Here is a 24,882-nt window from a genome sequence, read left to right as displayed (position 1 = left end):
TTTAATTGTAGTAAAATAAACATAGAACAAAATTTACCCTCTTAACCATTCTAAGTGTACACTTTAGTAGTGTTAAGTATATTCACACTGTTGTGCAACAGATTTCCAGAACGTTTTCTGAAGTTAGTTTGCATCACAAAACTAAAACTCTATACCCATTTAAAAAGTTCCAATTTCTCCCTCTCCCCACCCTGGCAACCATCTTTCTACCTTCCATCTCCATGAGTGTGACTACACTAGATACGTTATAATTGAATCACACAGCATTTGTCTCCTGTGACTGGCTAATTTCACTTAGCATAATATCCTCAAGGTTTATCTTTATTGTAGCATGTGTCAGAATTCCCTTCCTTTGTGTGGCTGAATAATATTCCCTTGTATACCATCTTGTGCTTATCCATTCATGGTCCACAGACACTTGGGTTGCCTTGTCTTTTGGCTGTTGGGAATAATGCTGCTGTTAGCATAGGTGTACAAATATCTCTTTGAGATCCTGCTTTTAATTCTTTGGGGCATATATCCAGAAGGGGAATTGCCGGATTGGATGATAATCTTACCTTTAATTATTTTGAGGAACCACTATCCTCTTTCCCATACCGGCCACACATGTGACACTCCCACCAGCAGCGCACCCACCTCCCACCATCTCCTTTCCTTGCCGACCGTGTTATCTTTCCATGCAGGGCAAGAGAGGAAAGTACTCACATGAGTTTCCACATCGCCAGCGAGGATCCTACTCTTCTTTAAAAACTCCGCCACCGTGCTGTTCATCAGCTTATCAAAGGCTTCCACCGAGGGGGCCACACCTTTGGAGGAAGAACATGTTGTGATTCCCTGGTGGTTTAATGAACAGCTGGTACTGCTTTACCATGGGGAATATGCAAGTTTACTATCATTCATGCCATTTTCATTCTCTTGACTAAGTCATTCATTCCTTCAATCAGTGTTTATTACACACTTCTCAAGGGCTCAAGAAAACAATACTTTCCTATTTTTCACCCTCCCCAGTAAGCACTATCACCTACAAAATTTCACTTAATTCTCCCCCAAACTCATGAGGTAAGGAGCACCACCACGGCTTTTCTGATCAGAAATGAAAATGCAAACAGAGCACGTGACTTGACCAAAGCCATATGCCACGTAAGAGGCAGATCCAAAACCAGAATCAAGCTTCATTCATCCACAGCGGGTGTACTTCCTTCTAGACCAGCAGTTCTCAACCTGTGGGTCGCGACCCCTTTGGGGGTCGAACGACCCTTTCACAGGGGTCGCCTAAGACCATCAGAAAACACACATATAATTACATATTGTTTTTGTGATTAATCACTATGCTTTAATTATGTTCAATTGTAACAATGAGATTGGGAGTCACCACAACATGAGGAACTGTATTAAAGGGTCGCAGCATTAGGAAGGCTGAGAACCACTGTTCTAGACTGACCAGACCAGGTGCTGTAATAGCTTTGCCAACAGTTACCAATGTTATCCAGGGCAACTAGAAGCTAATATGGACTGTGGGCAAGTGGGAAAAGAAAGCTGATGTCACACATTCTGTCCCTTTTTCACTTCCAGGGGAGGAGAGGTGGGCAGGAGAGACTGCTGAGCTACTGCAGAGTAAGTTTGATGTGTCAAATCCCTGTAAAAGCTGTGGTGACAATGGCTTAGCCTGATGTGCTCTGAACTCTCCCTGCCTCTTAATTCACAGGAAAAATTTGTCCAAGTCCTAGACTTCATGTGCCTAATCTTGAGAAAGATAACATGGAGAACCTCAGCACTATAGGCGGCTAAAATCCAAAACAAAATCTAGGATTGCCTTTCTCATATTGGACAGAAATATCCAAGCTCATAGATCTGTCAGATAAAGTTTTCCTTCCTTTTCCCTTTTTCCCAGTTGCCCATTTCCACAGGCCCAAAGGATGACCGAAACAGCTGTCTTCAGCTTTCGGTACCTAGTTTAACTTCTAACTTCCAGAACCTAAAAGGGGTGAAAGCCCAAAGATTCTTTATGGATCTATCTGGAAACAGGCAAAACTGTTTGCTGGTGTGAGAGAGGCCGGAGAGGTAGGTCTCTGTTGAGTATTCAAAGTAGTGGAAAGTTTTAGTAATGTGGTGGAGAAGGTACAATGATATAAGGGAATGTTTTCTAATGGCTTTTCATCACTCAGCTCTGCTCACATCTCCTCCAGGCAGCCTCCGATGACCTGTATTTCTTCCCAGCCTGCATCCTTTGAGCACCCCGCAATCGAAGCATTTGTGGCCCTGTACAGTAATGCATTGAGACCCAAGATCCTAGAGCCGTGGTCGGCAAACTGCAGCTGGAGAGCCACATGCGGCTTTTAGGCCCCTTGAGTGTGGCTCTTCCTAAGCCTTAGGAGTACCCTAATTAAGTTAATAACAATGTACCTACCTATATCGTTTAAGTTTAAAAATTTGGCTCTCAAAAGAAATTTCAGTCGTTGTACAGTTGATATTTGGCTCTGTTGATTAATGAGTTTGCCGACCACTGTCCTAGAGGATTAGGACTGTGTACATGATTCATCTTAGAGTTTCTTGCACCTATTACAGTGCTTGCCACTTGGCAGGCATGCAACAATATTTCTTCCACTGCTGAGCCAAACTTACCTGATTGTCAGGGATAAAAAAAAGCATAGCACACATATCATAACACGAGTATCATTAAGAAGGCAGTTCTTTGGTCTGTGCATGGATGGATTTGTAATGGACCGGATTCCTTCCAAAAGTTTTTTAAATAAAAAATAATTTTTAAACTTGAATTATAGCATCATTGTAATGCTGATGTTTATATTTAAGGTGAGAGGTTGTCCTTAAGGGTTTTTTCAAAATAGAATTTAGATAATTACAAAAGCTTACTAATTAAGAAGAAATAAAAGCGATGTTGAAAATGTCTTAAGGATGGATATCATTCAGACATTTTACTAACTATCCTACTTACTAATTATCACTTCGGTTTAAATAGGGTAATAAATTGGTGGCTAGTTGTTTTAAAAGACCTGACTTTAATAAGTGAGAAAACATTTGCTTAAATACTTAAGTAATTTAATTATATGCCTTTCAATTTTGCTTAGCCTATTAATTTTCCCAGAATGTTTTTAATCCTCATCTGAGCATATGCTTTTATTGACTTTTAGAGAAAGGAATGGAGAGAGAGAGAGAGAGAGAGAGAGAGAGGGAGAGAGAGAGATCGATTGGTTCCCTCCCGTACATGCCCTGACCATGGACTGAACCCAAAACCTAGGTATGTGCCCTGACCTGACTGGTAATTGAGCCCACAACCTTTGAGTGAACAGGATGACACTCCAACCAACTGAGCCATCCGGACAGGGCCCCAGAATATATTTTTTATAAAAAAAATAAAAAGTGCAGTCTAGTAGCTCTTTGAGTAAGCGAAGTTCAAATTATGGAGGTTTTTTTTTTCCGTTTACTCAACAACACTACATAATCTCTGGGTAGTTGGATTTAACTTTATTTTATGTATTTACCAGCTTTATATTTGTGGTTGGCAATTTTAGAGAAATGTCTTTTGTTCACCAGATGCCAAAGTAATAGGGACACAAATTTACTGAAGAGAACATAAAAATATATTCTTGCAAATAAGGTTAACTGAATCTCACAGAGCAACTGTATAGTTAACAAAAAGAGGCTTAAAATGAAATCGTAGATGTGTCTCTGTTGATGCAGAAACAACTTACAGGCCCCTGGCAGCCTTCCTTTAAATAGCACCCCTTTCAATGCACTCAGAGCATTTTAATTTTCATTATGTTCAGCGGGAAAAACCAGCCTGCACATTTGTGCTCACACAGTAATTTTTGTCCCAGGGCATGTAATACAAGGCACAGCTCCAAATACGCCTGAAATTCTAGAAGCACCACTGTGGATCTTGCCTGGCGAAAGCTTTGTTTGAAACCCCCTTTCCACAAGTCTCTTCTCAGCCCCCAAAGCCTAACAGGATTCAAAATGGGTCAGATAAGGAGGAACCTTTTGTGAGACAAGGATAGAGTTGCTAGGTTAAATACACATAGCCCAGTTAAATTTGAATTTCAGATAAGTAAGGAATAAATTTTTAGCATAAGTGTGTACCATGCAGTATCTGGAACACACTTACAACTCCTCGCCTCCAAAAAAGTCAGCTTATCTAAAATTCAAATTTAACTAGATGTCCTGTATTTTTATTTGCTAAATCTGCAAGCTTAGGCAAGAAGAAATTGGAAAAATTACTGTAGATAACTTAGAGAGTTTGCAATACCTGGTATCATGTTAAAGAAATAGTTAATTTTTTTATATTTGCTCAGATAGTTTTTAGGATCTATTTTTTTAAGTGTGGTGTTAGCATGTAATTTAAAAAATGCTTTTATTGATTTCAGAGAGGAAGAGAGAGGGAGAGAGAGCGATAGAAACATCAATGATGAGAGAGAATCATTGATCGGCTACCTCCTGCATGCCCCACACTGGGGACCGAGCCCTGCAACCCGGGCATGTGCCCTGACTGGGAACTGAGCTGTGACCTCCTGGTTTATAGGATGATGCTCAATCACCGAGCCACGCTGGCCGGGCCTTTGCATATATTTTTAAAAGTGTGTTTGGTTAGGAGCAGGCACAAGTAAAACAATGTGATGGGATCATGTCACTGGGAATTCACATTCGGATTCACATCAGGTTCACTCCTTTAAAACTGCCGTTCTTAAATTTAATGACTTGTTCTTTTTAAAGTTAAAATCTACAGAATAACAATTCCTTCCAGTTTACATTCCAACTGAGGACATTAGTTTCTTTTTGATAATCACTTAGATAATATATTTAGTCATTGAGCGTGGAAGAGCAGCATAAACACTAAAACGAAAGAATAATGATACTTGGCACATGGATTATGCTCTGAACAGGCGGAGGTACTGGTAATTTTTGTGGAGTGTGCGTTGAAACTTTTTTTCCCTTTCTATTTTTCATGGATTGCTTGCATCTGGTGAATGTCATGGTCACATATAAAGGAAGGAGTAGGGAAGTTGAAGAAAGTAGATAGAGATATTTCTTTCTTTCTTTTGTATATATTTTATTGATTTTTTTACAGAGAGGAAGGGAGAAGGATAGAGAGTTAGAAACATTGATGAGAAAGAAACATTGATCAGCTGCCTCCTGTACACCCACTACTGGGGATGTGCCTGCAACCAAGGTACATGCTTGACCGGAATTGAACCTGGGACCCTTCAGTCCGCAGGCCAATGCTCTATCTACTGAGCCAAACCGGTTAGGGCTAGAAATATTTCTTGAGAACTAAGTGATGGGGACAAAATGAAGTGACCCACGTAGAGATGGGTAATGACAACGGTTTGTGGCCCTACCTCCGTTGACACCGTTAATTTCCCCACAGTTCCCAGGAGGCCGGTGTGACACCGCAGACAGCAACTCCAGTCGGCCGACTGCCTGTTCCAGTCTCTCCACCAATCCCTGCATTGCCTCCATTCTAGAAGACAGGAACAAATGGAGTTCATGTGAGCTCAGGCAGGATTAGCAAGCTGACACCATCACACTTAGCAGTGGCAAGAAGGAAAATAAAAATTGCTGGGAAGGGCTTTAATTACCTAGAGAGTATTTCTACGTGTCAGGGAAATATGTAAAAAGCAAAAGAACATGAAACTTAGAACAACCCCCCCTCCCAAAATTTTATTGAGTTTATTCAATTCAGTGACTTTCACAAGCCCCATATACAATGCACGAACATTCACTCTCTTGACAGCATTATCAAGTGTTTCCTTGGGTGGTTCTTTGAGCTATGATACAATCTATGTCCACCACTTACTTAAAAGCCCAAGAATATATATTCACAATTAATACTGTCAACTCTTATTGCTAATGGTGGGAGGAGACTTTAACCATTTCCAATAATTCTTTCTGTTAAAGTATAATTCTGCAGGGGACACTAACCCCTTGTTTACTTAGTTACCTTAAACCAAATAGCACAGCCCAGGCGAACTGTGAGTTTGTGAAACTGTGCATCATTGAGGAGCCAACAGAGGCCATTGCCTCCAGAGCGAATTGTCTTCTACCTGCTATTCGTGTGTTTCAGGGGTCTGTTGCTAAATTATTTTAAATTGCAATTATTTTGAATGGTGGGTATTTTAATTTAAAATTTATTTCCCTTTGATGTTGGTTGTTTTTAGACAAAATTCAGTTTTAGGTGCGGTAGTTTCTGGAGACAGCAATCTTGAGTTACCCAACACTCTTGGCAGAAATAAGCTGGCTCTGAGGTTGGCTAAGGAATTGGGGGTGAAAGTGAGGCTGGGTACCGATCCGTCCTTCCTGCTTCCAAACAGATGTTAGATAGCCACAGTGAGTGTACACAAGGTGAGTCCCTTAGAGTTACTGACCCGGAATGTATGTTATTAAGGCAGCCTCGGAGGAATGGAAGCCAAGCTCGTTTGGCCAGATTCCTGAGATCTAGCTAATAGGTACCATAACTCTGACCGTACCAACCTATGGTCTTGGCAAAATCAGGCTGCTGCCTCAGAGAGAGTAAAACAGGCCTCATCTCAGTGTCTGTGCGTCTCACTGTTAGGAACTTTCCAAGCATCATTCTGAGCCACAGAGGATGACACGCTCCGGCATCTCAGACAACACTGCCCAGAGCGTGGGCAAATGTTATTGCCCTAAGATGTGTAACTATTTTCTCTTTCTGCCGGGAAGGCACTTCTCTTTTGTATTTTGTAGTTTTGAGCTTAAATGTAATGACTTGCCATTGCCTTATTTTAAAAACAAGGTTATACTTATCAAAGCACATGGATAGCTCGGTAATTCTGCATCCAAATGTCAGATGGTCATCAGACGCGGATGGGGAAGGCTCACTGTCTGTTTTGGAAAGTCATCTCCTCTAAAATTGCCAGCAGCCACTCTTTCAAAATATGGGGCAGTGTTCTCTGCATGGCTGAAATCAGCATCTAATCTCAAGGGCACTCAAAATTAGAAGTTTCTCATCTATTCTCTTCCTCTTAATGTCAGAGCTTTTGCTTCCATTGCAAGTGAAAAAAAAAAGGAAGAAGAAAATTAAATCCATTACGTAAGCTTGTGAAGGAACTGGGTATCCTGTTAGGTAGGTGGGTGAAGGCCATTTGAGAAACGATAAAAGCCCCTCTAATCTTTTAATAGTTGCCCATCTGTTCACAGTTATCTGTTCCCTGTTACTCAACTTGCCAAATGTTACCACCATAGACCAAGCCCACGCTAGAAAAGAATGTGTTTGCTTTCCTAGTGAGCTCGTTGTCCCCCAACAGAAAAGCACCAAGTACCTCCAGTCACCCCAGAGCTGTTAGAGGAAGGCCTGTTACATTTCACACGTAGGATTGCTGTCCCTGACTGTGGCTTAATCAGCTTCTCAGACAAGACCCAAACCACACATTATCTAGAAGTGAATATGTTGAAAGACAATAGGAGTTAACCCATAAACTGCAGGGCTGGGCAGACTGGTGCGGAATGCAGTCTAAAAGTGAATCAGATGTCACTTCATGCGAAATCACCATGAACTGAAGTCTTGCCACAGCCGCATACGAGGTCAATATGCAACTTCATGCAAGGAAGCTGGAAAGATGCCTCTGGGTTTAAAAATTTAGAACAGTTTCTAGAAGAAATGGAAGAACAAATAAAAGAAAGAATACACCAAGATATAGAAAACATACGTTAGTATTCCCAAAAAACATGACAGGGTCCAAGATGGCTGTGTCCTCTTCTCTAACACACACACACACACACACACACACACACACACACACACACACCCTTCTCCCCACATGCGCCCTCAGCTGCTAGCCTGGTTCTCAAGAATGAAGAAAGAACAGAGCTGCAGATTCTCCAAATTCTTCCCAGGGAATTCCATTTGCCTTGGATTTTCAAAATGGATTTAGCCAAGTTTTGACGAGGAGGTGGGAGCCAGGAATTAAGAATTAGATTGAGGAAATGGATAGGGGAGTCAAAGCAAATGCAGACAGCTAGATCCGGCTATGGAATGAGTCAGGGTCAGTGGACAAATGATGTGGATCAGGAAGCCAGAGAAGAAGGGAAAATGGCAAGATGGTGGATGTAATACCAATAGTACCATGACTAAGCTTAAAGCACTGAGGAAGAGAGCATGCACACATTTCTATCCTTCTCATGGCAGTTTCCAGAAAACCAGAGTTCCCCACACTTTCAAACATTTTATAAGATCTCAATTGTTTTGTCTATTTTTAACTAGGGTGGTATAGAGGCTTTGGAGTCACTAGCTGGGAGACTCTGGGAAAAGACATTATTAGTTTGCTTTGTTTTAGTTATTTACTTATACATAGAGTTGATGGAAGTATGCATATGAAGACATACAAAGAATGGCACATGGTCAGTGATAAACTTGCTAGCTCCTACTATGAAGACAGCCCATCTCATTTTTCTTTCCATGGGAGTAGTTAGATCTACATACCGCTACATCAAGTCTTTGGGGATTTGCAATGTTCAGCAAGATCTGGCCAAGGAAAATGAGCAGCTGAAAAGTTTAGGCTATTATTATCATATTATTATTTATTATCATTATTATTTTCAACATTTAATTTATTTAAAAGAGGTTTTCTCAAAACTTATGTGTAATGGTTACTATGAAATGAAAATTTGGCTATGTAATTAGTACTTTTTTAGTCATATATTTCCCCCTAAACATTCTTATGATGATTCTTTTGCTTTTAAATTGTCCCCTGCAAAGGACACAAGCATAATCTCTGTGGAATCATTTTTGGAAAATAACACTCCTTCCTCCCTCATATATTGTACCCAAACCATCGTATGCTCAGGGTCTATAAAGGCCCTACCTACTTGGTCCAACCAGTTATAAAAAGCAGCTTTCATAGTCACTTTGAAAATTGACACCCCATGGCCCAGAATAAATGGTGATAAGCCCAGAGTAACAGCGTGTTTGTCTGTATAGCCTTCTGGTGCCTGGAAGACATACTGCCCAATTAAAATACCACCTCATGCTGTCTTTTCTGCCAGCACATGCACACCTTGCCTCCCAAGGAGATTAGTCCGAGCTTTTCATGGGCTGATTCTCCTTGTATCTCCCACTGAGCCTGCATGCTGCCGTGTACATGGAGAACTCTATAAATACTTTCTGATTGACTAATTAATTGGCTACCCCTCACTGCCTTTCCCTCGCCTGCCCACATCCTGGCATAATCTCAGATCAGGCGGGCGGAAAGCCAACTTTTCATGGGAGAAATGTCCATGTAAAAGAAGATACTAGATTAGTTTTCCCACTTAAAACCACAGTGATACCCTGGCCGGTGTGTCTCAGTTGGTTGGGCATTGTCCTATGCACCCAGGAGTTGCCAGTTCAGTTCCCAGGTTGCAGTATTAATCCCCGGCTGGGGGAGGCAGCCGATTGGTGTTTCTCTCTCTCTCTCTCTCTCTCTCTCTCTCTCTCTCTCTCTCTCTCCTCTCCCTTCCTCTCTCTGAAAATCAATTAAAAATCTTTAAAACAAATAAACAAAAAAAACAAAACAAAACCACAATGGCTTCCTGCCTTGATTAAAAGGGCACATTTGCTCTCTCGAATGTAAACCGTAGGCTTTTCCATGGTTCCTCCTTCTTTTTTAGGTTTCAAAAATTTTATAACTACATTGTCCAAAGGGTTTTTTGTTTGTTTGTTTGTTTTGTAAATTCTTCAGAGCAAGTTCTTAAGACAAGTAGAGCAGAAAGCTACTTTGGTAACCCTTTCTTGTTAATAAAAGGGCTGGGTCTTCTGGGTGTCCAGGTTGCTAGTTTACAGCTCTCCTTAAGAGGCCAAAGGTGCAGAAATAATTGTGGTGAGAGTTTCTCTTCTGTTGTCTCTGTGCCTGAATTTGTGCTCCTCACGATCCGTTTCTCCTGCTCTTCAGAGCTTCTGATTCCGTAAGGGTCCAGTGGATTTCAAAGATCATAAGACGAAGATGAACTAGAAAATAGACTTGAAGTGACTAGGAAATTGAAGACTTTCAAACCTTGTTTCATGGTGAGGCTGGGCAGCTGGCTTATGGGTGAGCTCTCTGCGAACAATAAAATTGCAATAGGCTACTTTCTCGATAATTCCACCAAATTTAAAAAATGTTGTTAAACTACCATCAAACTAGACTGTCCTGGATTGTTAAATTCTCTTTATCATGACTATATTAATTATCTTTTTTTTTCTGCAAGATCTTGTGATTCAGTCTTACTAACTGGAATAATAGTACATATAGAAAAACAATGATATCCATTCATTCACTCATTCAGTGACTATCTCACTGATTATGCTTGCTTCATTCATTCAGTTAGTCTCCACGACCTGCTAAGCACAATGCTCATATCTAGAAAATCAGGAGTGATTAAAATACTCCTGCCCAGCTGTGGTGGGAGGGGCTGGAAGCAGACCCTGCTTGGTCAAGCCAAAGAATTATTTCACTAGGAGACACATTCACGTTGCCGAGGTGCCCGCCTTCATGTCTTTTGCTTACTCTCCCACAGAGCATTTCTGGAGCCAGCTTCTTATCAAACAGAAAAGGAAAAAAGCCACTGTTTTCTTTATATTGCAAAAAAGTTCCAAGAGTGGTTGAGTGTTGAAATAGTGTAATCAGAATACAAGAGATTAGGGAGTTATATAGGAAAAGAACACTTAAAATTTTTCACAAAACTGGAGAGAATGTATATGAAATCCTGATGGGCCATTTGCTTAATGTCCCACTACAGAGAAAAGAAGCAAATCTTCAGTTGATTTTCAAAAGGACCTCACTCCAGCTCTCTGTGCCTTGTCAGGCTCCTGAGATCCAGTCATAGAGATGACCCCCTCCTCCTATACTTGTTCCCCGCATCTCTCCTCTATGCTGTGGTTCTGCTGTTTCCACTGCCTCAAGGTCCTTCCTGGCACTGCTGTACCCACTTTCCAAACCTCAACTTCTCTGAGGAGTCAGTCAGCATCCCACAAATCAGAGGTAACTTGCCTCCAGGTATTAACTTCCTGTCACCTGAAGGTAAAATAAGCAACCACATATAGAAATTACCTCCCCATCCATTTGCCTTCTGTACTCTGGTGGCACCACTCCTCAGAACCACCGCTGATCATTCTCATATCATAAACATTTCTCTTCAAGGTTGGAATTTATGAAGATAAGAGGCTAGGGTTTACAACTTGAGGTAGTGCAAAAGCATTTTTTGGCATCAGATAATCTTAATTTGAGACCCTGTCCCTTAATTGCCCGCATAATGCCCCTCACTTCCAAAACAGAAACTCTTTCCTTCTTCATTCATATGCATATGTGTGAGCTGTGTTCTGTGCTCGTTGCTGGGGCTGCACAGGTGGATGAGACTCAGAGTATGTCTTCAAGGCACCATGATCTCCTTGAGGAGAGGACAGTTCGGCTGTTGGGGACAGGCCAGCACTCTAGGACACCAGGCTGCAGGGAACTGGGTAACTTCAGCTGGAAAGAGCCCAAGGAGAACTGAGATTGAGACCCTGGGGAAATCTAAGTATATCTTGAAGGCTTGCTCTGTTCCTTGACTTGGGGTGGTGGGACTGGGTAAGGACACAGCCATAAAGTCATAGGCTGTGAAGGCTGAGGGGAAGCAGGACAAACCCCTATTCCACTCCCCTATCCTGAAGTGGGAACTCCTTTAGCTAAGCGTGAAGTAAGGACTCTCCATGGAAAAGCAGCTCCCTCCCCAAACCCTGCCATGACCCTTTCTAGCTCCAATGTTGTTGGGAAAGCTCTTTCTATTCCTGTGTCCTCATGCTGCCCCTCTGCTCTTGTTAGGCCACTGAGGAGGAAGAGGTCAAAGAGATGCTCTAGGAGTTCCCCAAGGGCCACACCTGGCACTGGGAAAAGAAGAGCCATGGAGATGCCGCTGGCAGGGCTTTCATGGACCTTTTGTCCTTCCCAAAAGTAAATATACCGCTCTCCTTGTATCCGGAATATATAAAGAACTCTTAAACTCAATAATAAGACCAACACTCCAACTTAAAAATGGGCAAAATATTGTATAGACATTTTCCCAATAGTACATATAAAGACATTCAATATTAATAGTCGTTAGAGAAAGTGAAATACAAATCAAAGCCACACAATATCACTTCATTCCCAGTAGGATGGCTACAACCAAAAAGACATATAATAACAAGTGCTGGTGAGGCTAAAGAGAAATTGGGACCTTCCTATATTCCTGTGGGAATGTAAAATGATGCAGCTGCTGTGGAAAACAGTTTGGAAGTTTCTTAAAAAGTTAAGCGTATATTTGACATATGACCCAGTCATCCCACCCATAGGTATCTACTCAAGAGATACAAAAGCATATGTACACACACACAATAACTTGTCTACAAATATCCCTAGCAACATCATTCATAATGGCCAAAAAAAGGAAGCAACTTAAATTTCCATCGATAGATGAATGGATAAAAGAAATGTTGCCTAGGTCTGGAAACAGGAAAGGAGAGTGATTTTAAATGGACACAAAGTTTCTATTTGAAGTCATGGAAATGATTTAAATTAGAACTGTGGTGGCAGTTGCACAGCGCTGTATATGTACTAAAAATTACTGAATTGTGCATGTAAAATGGGTGAATAGCATGATATGCAAAATTTTAGCTCAATAAAGCATTTAAAATCAAATAAAAATAAGTACTGTTCCTTTTTATAAAGGTACAGCTTAAAACCTATTATCTCTGATAACTTGATGCTCTCTTCTCCGAGCAAAGTGATAGATGGTAACTAAACTTAGCCAGAGACTGCTCGGAGAGGCCACACTCCCCTCTCCTGGAGCTAGTTGTAGGGGTCAAGATAGGGGACAGAAAAGAGTGGCAGTTCTCACTGTTCCTCTCTATCCTGTGCATCAGAGTCACTGGGAAGGGTTGGGCCTTAAATGCAGATTCCTAAGCCCCACACTCAGCTACACAATTCAGCAGTCCTGGGTATTGCTGGGAATCTGCATTTTTAATAAGTACAATATGAGGCCCCTCACTTTGAGAAGCCCTGTAATAGAAGAGTGTAATATGGGAGCATGTGGGAAGGGTCAAGAAATGGGGCACTCAACTGAGCCCTGGGAAGTAGGAGGCTACTAAAGTTTGAATAGGAACTAAACTAAATCTCAAAGGATGAGGAGGTGTTGTTCAGAGGAAAGGTAAGTAAGGGTGTTCCTGAGCCTATGGCCAGTGTGTGCAAAGACATGGAGACAGTACAGCCAGGAGCTTTCTAAGAAAGCAGGAGAAAGAGGAGCTTGATGGGGAGTTAGAAAGAGTGGTTGATAAAGCTGGAAAGGGACCTGGGGAATTACTGCCATGATGACAGCGGATTGAAGATCTGAGAGATGTATAAAATAGGTAAAGTCTGAGAAAGGATTAAATGGGATCAGGAGGGAAATGCAGAAGGTGGGATTTCTTAGATGTCTTGCTCTGTGGTAGGGTGGTGTCAATCAAAACAGGGATAGGGCGTGGAGGTGAGTAATGAAGAGAAGCACTTTTAGACCTGTGAGTTTCTAGTGCCTATGGTGATACTGAGAGGATAGCTGGCAGCTGCAAATAGGAACCCAAAGTCCAGGGGACTTCTGGAATGGAATTATAAGTATTACCTACCTAATAGTAATAACTGCCCTGGGACTCTATGGAAGATTAAAGGAGACTGTGAACTATAAGTGATGCCTAAGTGTTGTAATTTATCTGTGAATGCTCCACAGCACTCATCATCATGATCTGTCCCGAGTGCTCAACCTGTGAACTATTATAGAGTGTATTACCATCTCTCTTATCCCCAAACACAGCAACCCTAACATTTCACACACCACTCATCCAAGACCATGACATAGAACAGGGGTGGGGAACCTTTTTTCTTCCAAGGGCCGTTTGGATATTTATAGCATCATTCATGGGCCATACAAAATTATCAACTTAAAAATTAGCCTGCTATATTTGGTCAAACATTTAATTAACTCACCCCAAATGCCTTGCCAGGGCCAGACCAAATGATTTCGTGGCCCTTGGGACGGACATTCCCCAACCCTGCCACAGGACAAAGAAACTACAGAAATGCTATTGACTGAAAGCATAAAGGGGAAAGCATTTTTTTATGGTCAGTTATTTCTCTTAGCATAACTAGAAGTATTTTACTTCATTAAATCTTGTCTTTCAGTGTTAAGACTGCCATGTTCTCTCTGGACTAATGAAGGTAAGAAGGTTTGCTGAAATTCTTCCTAATCTCAACATTCTGGCACTCACTGTAAAATTTATATACAATTGAATAATAGATTCAGCAACTCTCTTAAAAGAAAAGCTGTAAGGATCACTTCTTAAGCGCTGGGCCAGATTTGTGCATGGATATTTTCAACAAATGTGACTGTGATCATTTGACTTAAAGTAGCCAGGTGATGGATTTGGCCCAGGCACTCTCCTCCAACCCCCTTTTCTTCTCCTCCTTCTTCTCCAGCCTCTGGGTCTCCTTTCAGACTTGACTTTGATTTATTAGGAGTGACAAAATCAGTTTTCAAATAGAGCTGGGAGCCATCAAAGAACTAGAGGTTCTTCTTTTTTGCTCCTTAGACCTGACAGCCCAAAAGAAATGGGAAACAGATAAAGGGCAAGATGGAAAGAAAAAATGGCAGGGTGGAGGGAAAACAGAGGGGAAAAGGAGGAGGAAACTACCAGTGACATCTTGGAGGTATAAGCCTACTGTAGCCTGTCTCTAAATTATATTCAAAATGCAAAAAGCAACTCCCTGACTCTGAAAGATAAACAATAGCGAATGAATTGAGGAGAGCAACCAAACTTGAAAACGGGGCCCATGTGGGGCTATGTTTTGGGGTTTTTCTTTTTCTCTCCAGAGTTGGCCTAAAGGTTGGGCCTGTGCAGGAGGTGCGGGCAAGAAAATCGTCCAGAGAACCCTCCTCTTTTTGGCCAGAAGACCTGGAAAGGAGGCCCCTGTAAATTGAAGTATGTGAGGAAAAGAGCAGGTTTTTCCCATTTTTTTCTTCTTTGAGTAGCCACAGTCACAGAATTGTGTGGTATAAGCAGCTAAAAATTTCTGCAAAAGAAACCTAGTCTTATTGCCAAATTGCGGGGCTGGGGGCTGGGGGGGGGTTGCGGGGGAAGGGCCCTTGTGGTTCAAAGAGTGTGGGAGAATCCCTGTTATTTTTTCTCTCTCATTTTTCTCTCAGGGCTTTGCCTTGAGGGTGACTCTAGGTCTATACTGCAGCGCCGTGAGCAACTAGAACTTTAAGAGAAACCAAACATTTCTGGCAGAAGATCAGGAAAAATTGGTTCTTAAGGAAGAGAAGAGCGGGGGAGGAATCCCAGAGGAGAGAACTGAAGAAGGGGATCCCCTGATTGTATGCATGGAGTGCAGGCCATGGTTTCTTCCCTGGGCTGTGCAGATGTGGGGCAGACCCAATGGCTTTGAGAACTGAACGATGACATAAGCCACTGTTCAAGTCCCAGTCTAAGCGCTAACTTATGCTTCCACGAGACCCAAAACAGCACAGCAAAAGCTTTGAAAAATGAACTAATGTTGGAACCATTGCCCATAGAATACAAGCCAGAACTGGATAAACTGCCCGATAAGACAAAAACATTGAGCATTTTAAAAGGATTCAGAGTCTCAGAACATAATATTCAAAATGTCAAGAATTCAATCCCAAAATGTCTGACATGCAAGGGACTGGGAAAATGTCATCATTTCTCAAGAGAAAAAACAATCAACAACTCCACAATGACACTATGTTGAAATTATCAGATTTATAGGAGCGATTTTAACTATGTTCCAGGTGATAAAGGTAAACACTCTTGAAATGAATGGAAAGATCAAAATTCTCATAAGAGACACAGAACCAAAAAATACAATAACAATAAAAAATACAAATACACTGCATGAATTCAATGGCAGAACAGAGAAGTCAAAGGGAAGTGTCAGTGAACTTGATGATATAGATATTATCTAATTTAAAGAACAGAGAGGAGAAAAGATTGAACAACAACAACAACAACAACAAAATGAACAGAGCCTAAGAAGCCTGTGGGACAATATTAAAAGGTTTAATATTAATGTCATTGGAATCCCAGGTGAAGACAAAGAGATTTAGGCAGGAAACATATTTGAAGAAATATTTGCCCCAAATTTCCCAAACATGGTGAAGGCTATCCATTTACAGATCCAATGATAGTGCTATCTATCTGGTCCTTATACACATACATGCATACACACGTAATACCTTAAAGTGAGTGCCTCCGAAGGGAAAAACAAGAAAAATGAACAAAGTGAATATATAACTGCCTAACAATAAATAAAATGTGATGGGCCATCATCTCCTTTTAAGAGGTATCCCAAGTACCAAGACCTTTACTTCTAAATGTCTTTCCTAAATCTAACAGAACAATGAGTCATTAGAACTATGTCAATCATTAAATTGGTTCATCTACCAATACTAAACTTAAAGATGGCATTTACCATATTACAGACCCTTGATTTTTGGTCAGAAAACAGAGGCAGGATGAGCTACAAAGAGATTTTCCAATTTGTATATAACTTAAAAGATCTTTGTAAAACTCTCTTGCATATTTTTAGATAGGCATATAAAAACTTTCACCAAAATGTAAATAGTTGTGAAGAATGTAACTTCCCGCATTCTGCAAAAGTAAAACTATTTTATCACTAGCTGAAATATGTCCATTGAAATTCATCACCATTCATTTTAAAAGGATACATAACCAGGCTGCTCTTTGAAAGTCATAAATTTTGCATAATAACATTTTCTCCTTGAACTTATATTTCCATTCTTCTTCCCCCATAGAATTTTATTCTAGTTTTATGTATTTTGTGCTTTAATGTCTTTTATTCAATACCCTATCATACTTTTTTCTGCATCAAAATATGTATATACACTTAATTTAAATCCAGTGGCAAAAAAAAGTTCTTCTAGTTGTTATTGTTGTAACTATTATTTGAATGCAAATTATAAAAATAATACAAATATGACAAATGTTGACACATAATTACTAAATGTAAATAAAAAGTAAATTTCATTGGAAACCCCTCTCTTTTGAGAACTTTGATTTTTCAATTATTTCATGCATAAGGGGATGAATATTCATATTATTAGAATGAGTAAAGATTGAAAACCAATTTGACTCAATTTTTGTTTTTATCAATGAAAATGCTAGGAAACTATCCACATAAATAAGGAGATAAGAATGAATGAGATTTTGTAACAGAAACATTACTCAATTCTCTGAATTCCTTCTGAGTAATATACTAAACATCACATAGTGATGAAATATCAAAAATTATCTTAACCATCAGTGAAAGGAAAAATTGGGGAAGACTGAAATTTAGTGAGTACCCTATCTATTCATCCGTCTGGGTTATCTTAGCCATTCATGGTCTTTGCCTAAGCAATTCACAAATCTGTACACAGAGATGTGAACTTGTAGAAAACTTCTAGTGGAGCCAGTAATTATGTTCTACTAGAGGCCCATTGCAGGAAGATTCCTGCAAGAATAGGGCTTCCAGTGGCTGGAGCCAAGCAGAGGGGGGAGCGAAACCAGCTGAGGCAGGCTTCGCTCCCACTCCGAGCTGCTCCTGCTGGGTTTCCCCTCCCACTTCCAGGCGCTGTGGCGGGTTTCCTCTCCAGATCCCAGACGCTGTGGCGGGTTTCCTCTCCCACTCCCAGGCGCTGTGGCGGGTTTCCCCTCCCCCTCCCAGGCGCTGTGGCGGGTTTCCCCTCCCCCTCCCAGGCGCTGTGGCGGGTTTCCCCTCCCTCTCCCAGGCGCTGTGATGGGTTTCCTCTCCTGCTCCCAGGCGCTGTAGTGGGTTTCCTCTTCTGCTGCTGCCCCTCCAGCTCGCAGCCACTGTGACTGGACTTTCCCTCCCACCTCCGGCCTCCCACCTCCGCAGCCTTGGCTCCGTCTGTACCGCTTGGCCTCCATTTTATCCTCAGTCTTCCCTCGCAACTGGTGTATGCAAATTAACCACCATCTTTTAGCTCTATAATTGAAACATTGTATCTTTTGGAGCTGTTGCTTCAGGAGCTCAGAGGCCGGAGCGGCAGGCGGGGAACGTTGTAGTCCTCGTCACTGAAGCAAGCAAGCCTCCCTGTTCGCATCAGCTGCCTGGCTGCCTGCCGCCATCTTGGCTGCCAGTTAATTTGCATATCTCGCTGATTAGTCAATGAAAAGGGTATCCGTCGTACGCCAATTACCATTTTTGTCTTTTATTAGATAGGATGGGAATGCAAATACATTTTATCATGTGGAAGTCCAATTGACTTCCCTCTCAAACTGTGAAGAAGCCAGTGTTATATCTATTAAGTAAATTCATTTCAGCATTCTTAGCAATGGTCCTCTTTGATTGTAGACTTTTCTGGCTCTCTTATTTTTAAATTTTTAAAATGTTAATTTTATTACTTGTATGAGAATCATGTTTCATCCTCTTTTAAATTTTTCCTTTAACATTAGTTTACAGTTTTATTAGAGTACCTTGATTGTTGTTGTTTTTTAAATCAAAGACTTAGAAAACATATGATTTGCAATGTCCAGGAGATATAATTATTGACTTTCTCATCTCCAAAACTGATATTCTGAAATGTCCCCCCTTTTTTTGCCCTCCCCATTCCCTAGATTTTTACATCCTTGGACAATGCAATTTAATAAAATGGGTTAGAGATAGAGCTTCTAGTAAAATGGACGAATAAGATAGGTTTGAGATAGGCCTTTCTTACATAAAATGAGAGAAAGGTGATTGTACATGTACCTTTGGAAGTCTCTGCATGTAGTTAATATACATAGTTTGAAGAATGTAGGAAGCACAAAAATTAGTCCCAGCCTGGCCAGTGTGGCTCAGTGGTTGAGCATTGACCTACGAACCAGGAGGTCACAGTACGATTCCCAGTTAGGGCACGCACCTGGGTTGCGGGCTCCATTTCCCACATACAGGAGGCAGCCAATCAATGATTCTCTCTCATCATTGATGTTTCTATCTCTCTCCCTCTCCCTTCCTCTCTAAAAAATATATATATTATTTTATATATCCTCTCATATACTTTTTAAAAATGAATTCCACCCCTCATTGTATACTACCTGGACTCATTTGCATTAACAAACCTCTTCTTAAAGTTTTCAATTACTGAAGAACTTAGATAATTGTCCACCTTCCATTCTGAAGGAAGAGGAGGTCTATGAAGGGAGAGGCCATTAGGAAGCAGGATAAAAGAAGGGGGGGAGCGCTCTCTATAGAAGGAACTTTGAACAACCAGAGGGTACCATGAGAGTACTAAGAAATGAAAAAGAAGAAGTAGATATGAAGAAAAAACAAAACTTGAAGCTTTAAAAATTCTGTCCAAATATTTGTGAACCTACATTGTACCCCTGAAAATGTCTTGCTACAGCTTCTAGCATGGTAGAAGATGATGCCAGGAAAAAGACGGTGTTTAGCCTAATGCCAAGCAACAAATTAGATAAACTCTTCCATCAACCTACTAACTGGGCCAAATATCTCAGCTTCCTGCCACTTGAGAGAGGTGAGCAGAAGCACCAGACAGTATTCATTAGGTGAAAAGACCAAACTTGCATGGCACTAGTCTATTACCTACACATTCTGGGCAATACAGAGGTTTCTAAACTCAGATTCCATAAAATGAACACCTCCAACTACATATCAGACTGAAATATGCATTCACCACTGTGAAGCCTATTTTACCTGGTTCTGAAAAATACGATTGGCCAGTGTTCTTAGTGTGGTCCAATGTGGCTGCTTCTTGTTACCTTAGAGTAAAATAACTGATTTGTCTCATTAGAATTCAGTGATTCTCCTCAGAATAAAACCTCCTAGAAACAAGGTTGGACCTAATGATGACAACCACCTAAGCAGATCCTTTGAGATCTATGTTCACAGCTTAGGTCATCTTCTGTTCTGTCTCAGATCAGATCCTTCACTGATCTTCATCTTTGTATCCCTTTTGCTTCTCACTGGACATATAACAGTCACTCAGCGTGACGGAATGAATAAATAATCAGGGAATCCCAGAGTGTCTCTGGATTTCGATGGGGACTGATGCAAATCAATAAAGGTTATTTTCTCATGAAACTGAGTATAAGTACAGACACAAGACAAGGTCTGTCTTTGGTGTCTCCAGCATCTGGCTTCTCCAGGGACCATCATCCTCTTCAATACTGCCATCTATACCACTCCATTTCTACTTGCAGTCTCCCAGAATTCTCTGGCTCTTTATTATCCCTTTCTATCAAAACAAGAATAATTTTAGCGAAGACTTTTATACTGTAGAATGGCCCTTAAGTTCTGTTAGCTGGTGCTATGATTCCACTTATACGTGGTACCTAGAACAGGCAAATTCATAGAGACAGAAAGTAGAATGGTGGTTGCCAGGGGCTGAGGGAAGGGGAGAATAGGGCCTTATTATATAACGAGAGGCCCGATGCATGAAATTTGTGCAAGAGTAGGCCTTCCTTCCCCCAGGACCCGGGCTTCCCTCGCAGCCCCAGCTTTGTCCAGAAGGTCATCCAGAAGGACGTCTGGAAGGACATCTGGAAGGACACCCAGTCTAATTATCATTTTATTATTATAGATGGGGACAGAGTTTCAGTTAGGGATGATGAAGTTCTGGAGATGATGCTGATTATTGCACAACTTTTAAAATGCACTTATTGTCACTGAATTGTACAATTTAGAATGGTTAAAATGGCAAATTTTATGTTATGTATATTTTACCACAATAGAAAATAAACTTTAAAAAATCCCTTACAATGGCTTATTCTGACCTGAGGGTGCTCCCCTACTTCCTAGCTGGAAATATCCCGAATAAACTGTAAAAGCTCACAGCCTGAATCACAGCAGACCTACAAAGTGTCCAAGGCTAAAATTCCAGATTTCCAACTGGCATGTTACCAGAATAACCAAACTGATCGTGTTGGAACATTGGAGTGCCCAGCAGGATACCATACAAGGAAAATGTTAGTGAAGATTAGTAAGCACTTACTAGTATGTACCTTGCTTAAAGTAATGTTCCTTTGATATAATAAAGCTGTCCTCTGTCCCATCCTAAACCCAGGGGATATACCAGTAAGAGGATGGAGATGCTCATAAGTGATTAAGGTAAGTGGTCCTGCTGTGAAATTGTTGTAAAGTTTTAGATTAGTATTTTTCCATGCTTCTTGGGACATGACAAAATAGGTATTACAATTAGAATTTAAATAGGATGAGAAGTCAGGTTCTCATCTCTAGTTACTTTATCTTGGTTTGAGGGAGTGAAGCAGGGTAAATAGCATTTATCTATAAGTCAGGGGAAGAATCAACCTTTTTAGGGTCATTAAAATACAAGGCACATTCACATGGAAAAATTCTTGCACATGTGTGCAAAGACATGAAAAGAAAGTTTTCAAATTACACTCTTTGTAATAGCAAAAGATTCAACCCAAATGCCCATCAATAAGAGAATGGGTAAATAAATTATGGAATATCTAACAATGAATACTATGTAGCTACATACAACAATTTGGATAATTCTTAAAAATATAATGTTGAATTTTTTAAAGTGAGAATATTATACATACCCTTTTTATAAATCAAAAATAAGCAAACCAAAACAACATATTGTTTAGGCATACATACATATGTCATAAAACTGTTTTACAGTACAGGAATGATTAACACAGAATTCAGGGTTGGGAAGGAATGGGAATGGCATAGGAGAAGCTCACAAAGAAAGATGCAACAGCATAGGTAAAAATCTAGTCTTTTTTTCTAGCCTTCTGTTTATTTTCTTTATCAGTTTTATTGAGAGAGAACGCACATAAGATAGAATTCACCCATTTGATGTGTACAATTCAATGATATGTACAACCACCACCACGGTCGATTTTAGAACATTTTCATCAGCTCAAAAAGAAACCCTGTGCCCTTTAACTACACCCTCCCTAACTCCAACCTTCAGCCCTAAGTAACCACTAGTCGACTTTCTGTCTTTATAGATTTCCCTGTTCTGAACATTTTCATATGAACAGAATTATACAATGTGTGATATTTTGTGACTAGCTTCTTTCACTTAGGATAATGTTTTCAAGGTTCATATACATTGTAGCATGTATCAGCACCCCATTCCTTTTTATGGGTAAATAATATCCCATTGTATGGATATAACCACATTTTATTTATCCATTCATTAGCTGATGAACATTTGGGTTGTTTCCACCTTTTGGCTATTATGAATAATGCTGCTATAAACATTTGTATATAGGATTTATGTGGACATATGCTTCCATTTCGTTTGGAGATATATATATATATGGAAAGAAATTGCTTTAGTATATGGTAACTCTGTTTAACTTTTAAGGCGTTGTCAAATTGTTTTCCAAAGCAGTCGTACCATTTGATATTCCCACCAGCAGTGCATAAGGCTTCCAATTCCTCCACATCCTCACCAACTGTCATTATCTGACTTTTGAATGTAGCCATCTGAATGGGTGCGAAGTGGTATCTCACCGTGGTTTTGATTGGCACTTTGCTGATGAATGAGGATGCCGAGCATCTGTTCAGGTGCTTATGGGTCATTTCTTTGGAGAAATGCCCATTCAGATCCTTTGACCATTTTTATTTTGGGTTATTTATCGTTTGATTATTGAGCTGTAAGAGCTCTCTCTATATTTTGGATACAAAGTCCTTATCAGATATATGATTTTAAAATACTTTCTTCCATTTTGGGAGTTATCTTTTTACAATTATCTAGTTCTTAACCCCTTCCCCAACAATTTTTTTGTTAAAAACGTTTATTTTTCAGACTGATTTTTTAATTTTGGTTCTATATAGTATTTTTGATGCTGGTTATGAAAACAGTTTGTAACTCGTCTTCCTATAAACCATCTTTTTTTACCATATTTTCTTAGTATACTCGTCGACGACTGAAAAAGAACATTTTGTGAAAATGAGTATACACGTTTCTGCCGGGGAAGGGGTTAAGTCCTAGTTTTAAAGCTGAGTGATGGGATCACAGGTGGTCATCTGAATGTAATGCTTGTAGCTTACATAAACTTAAAACATTATTTTTATGTATGAAATATTACATAATTAATGAATTAAAGATGAAACCTTATGCATAACGATGTCCATTAGGTAATATTCAAAACAAAACACTGTAATTCCCAAGATAAGTTAATGCTACTCTTGAAGACATTTAATGTAACTTCTAGGTATGACTTAGGCCAGTGATGGCGAACCTTTTGAGCTCGGCGTGTCAGGTTTTTGAAAAACCCTAACTTAACTGGTGCCGTGTCATATATAGAAATTTTTTGATATTTGCAACCATAGTAAAAGAGCCTTATATTTTTGATATTTATTTTATATATTTAAATGTCATTTAACAAAGAAAAATCAACCAAAAAAATGAGTTCGCGTGCCACCTCTGACACGCGTGTCATAGGTTTGCTATCACTGACTTAGTCACTAGAAGAATCTGGCTCATCAATCCTTTCAAGTTTCCTCTCCAAACTCTGTCACATGGGAGTAGCAAACTACTACTAACAGAACAAAACTCTCCCTCCCCTCCTGTTTTTGTCCCCCCTCCCCCCACCTCCTTTCCCAAGCTAAGGATGATTTTTACATTTTTAAATGCACCGGGGAAAAAGAAGACTATTTCGTTACTGGTGAAAATTATATGAACTTCATATTTCAGTGTCCATGATAAAACAAAATGCAACCACACCATTCCTTTCCGTATTGCCTATGGCTGCTTTCAACTACAGTGGCACAGTTGAGTAATTATACTAAAGAGACCATGTGGCCAGCAAAGTCTACCATTGAGTTCTCTACTAAAAAAGCTTACCAAAATTCACACTCTGTTGACAAACTGACTTCTCACTCAACAATGAGCAGCAAAAACTTTTTCCCACTAGCCAAGACCAACTTCACGGCCACCTCCATGATTCTTCATAGTCAATTTCTTTTTATCTTTATTTTAACAAATATTTATATGACACCTTGATTCTGATTTTATTAAGGATTTTTAGATTTGGGGTCCTTCCTTGCAAAATATGCAATTTCAAGAAGTCATGATCCAGCCACACTTCGCGTAGCCACCTCTGAGTTCATTAGTTTAATTGAGTTCATTAGTTTAATAAACTTTTATGTCTGCTCATTACATGCCCTGAGTCAATTACTGTTTGGTGCTATAAGAACGATCAAAAGCCACCTTTGCCCTCAAGAGGCTTACAGTCTAATTAGACTCTTGTCACCATAAGAACAATTTCCCCAAAGATCACTGGGCTGTTGTAATCTTACATTAAGTGGCCTTAGATATTTTACCCGAGAATGCTAAGGCATGGTCCTTAAAGGAAAGCAGTGGTTATTCGCGGTAAAGAAATAGTGCTCTGCAAACAACTCTGGAAAACTAAGGTGCGTGTGGCCCATAGCTTCTGCTTTCCCACGGGTTCTTGATCGTTTTGCTAAGTGTTCACCTCCTTCCGCTTGGGCCGTTGGGACCTAATCAATATCGTTAACGCAGACACCTGTATTTGTTCATTGTCAAGAATGCATCCATTCAAGTATTGCTAAAACTTGCAGCCTGTTATTTATGATGAGAATAAAGGAAAGGCCATCCGCATCTGTGATTTCAGCCCAAAAAGTGATGACAGCGCGACTGCGAGCAAGAACCACCCTCTCCCCAAAGCGGTCCGCGAGCCAGCGGTGAGGCGCCTTCTCCAAGCTGCCCCTCAACGCCTCCGTCGCCTTTGCATTTAAAGGTGACTCCTGGCCTCAGGTCAGGTTCCGCAGGGAAGCCGGGTCCGCTTTCCCCAGCACCTTCTGATCGAGATGGCTGCGGTCAGACCCAGCCCAAGGACAGCCCCGACCCTCCCTAACCCGC

The 24,882-nt window shown here is 40.5% G+C and overlaps 1 protein-coding gene across 1 annotated transcript in view; it reads right to left on the bottom strand.

The window, feature by feature from the left end:
- The window catches only part of CAP2 (CAP, adenylate cyclase-associated protein, 2 (yeast)), a 148,252-nt gene that overhangs the window by 122,679 nt on the left and 691 nt on the right, over positions 1-24,882 (bottom strand). The window contains exons 2-3 of the mRNA XM_006764072.2: positions 5,355-5,476; positions 706-806 (exon numbers count right to left, since the gene is read on the bottom strand). Of these exons, the coding sequence (XP_006764135.1) occupies positions 706-806; positions 5,355-5,475 (222 nt within the window). The 5' untranslated portion in view covers position 5,476. The remainder of the gene's footprint in view (positions 1-705; positions 807-5,354; positions 5,477-24,882) is intronic.

This window comes from Myotis davidii, unplaced genomic scaffold (assembly GCF_000327345.1).
Source record: "Myotis davidii unplaced genomic scaffold, ASM32734v1 scaffold279, whole genome shotgun sequence".
Classification (NCBI taxonomy): domain Eukaryota; kingdom Metazoa; phylum Chordata; class Mammalia; order Chiroptera; family Vespertilionidae; genus Myotis; species Myotis davidii.
Note: the sequence above shows the minus strand (reverse complement) of the source record. Positions and strands in the feature narration are given on the sequence as shown.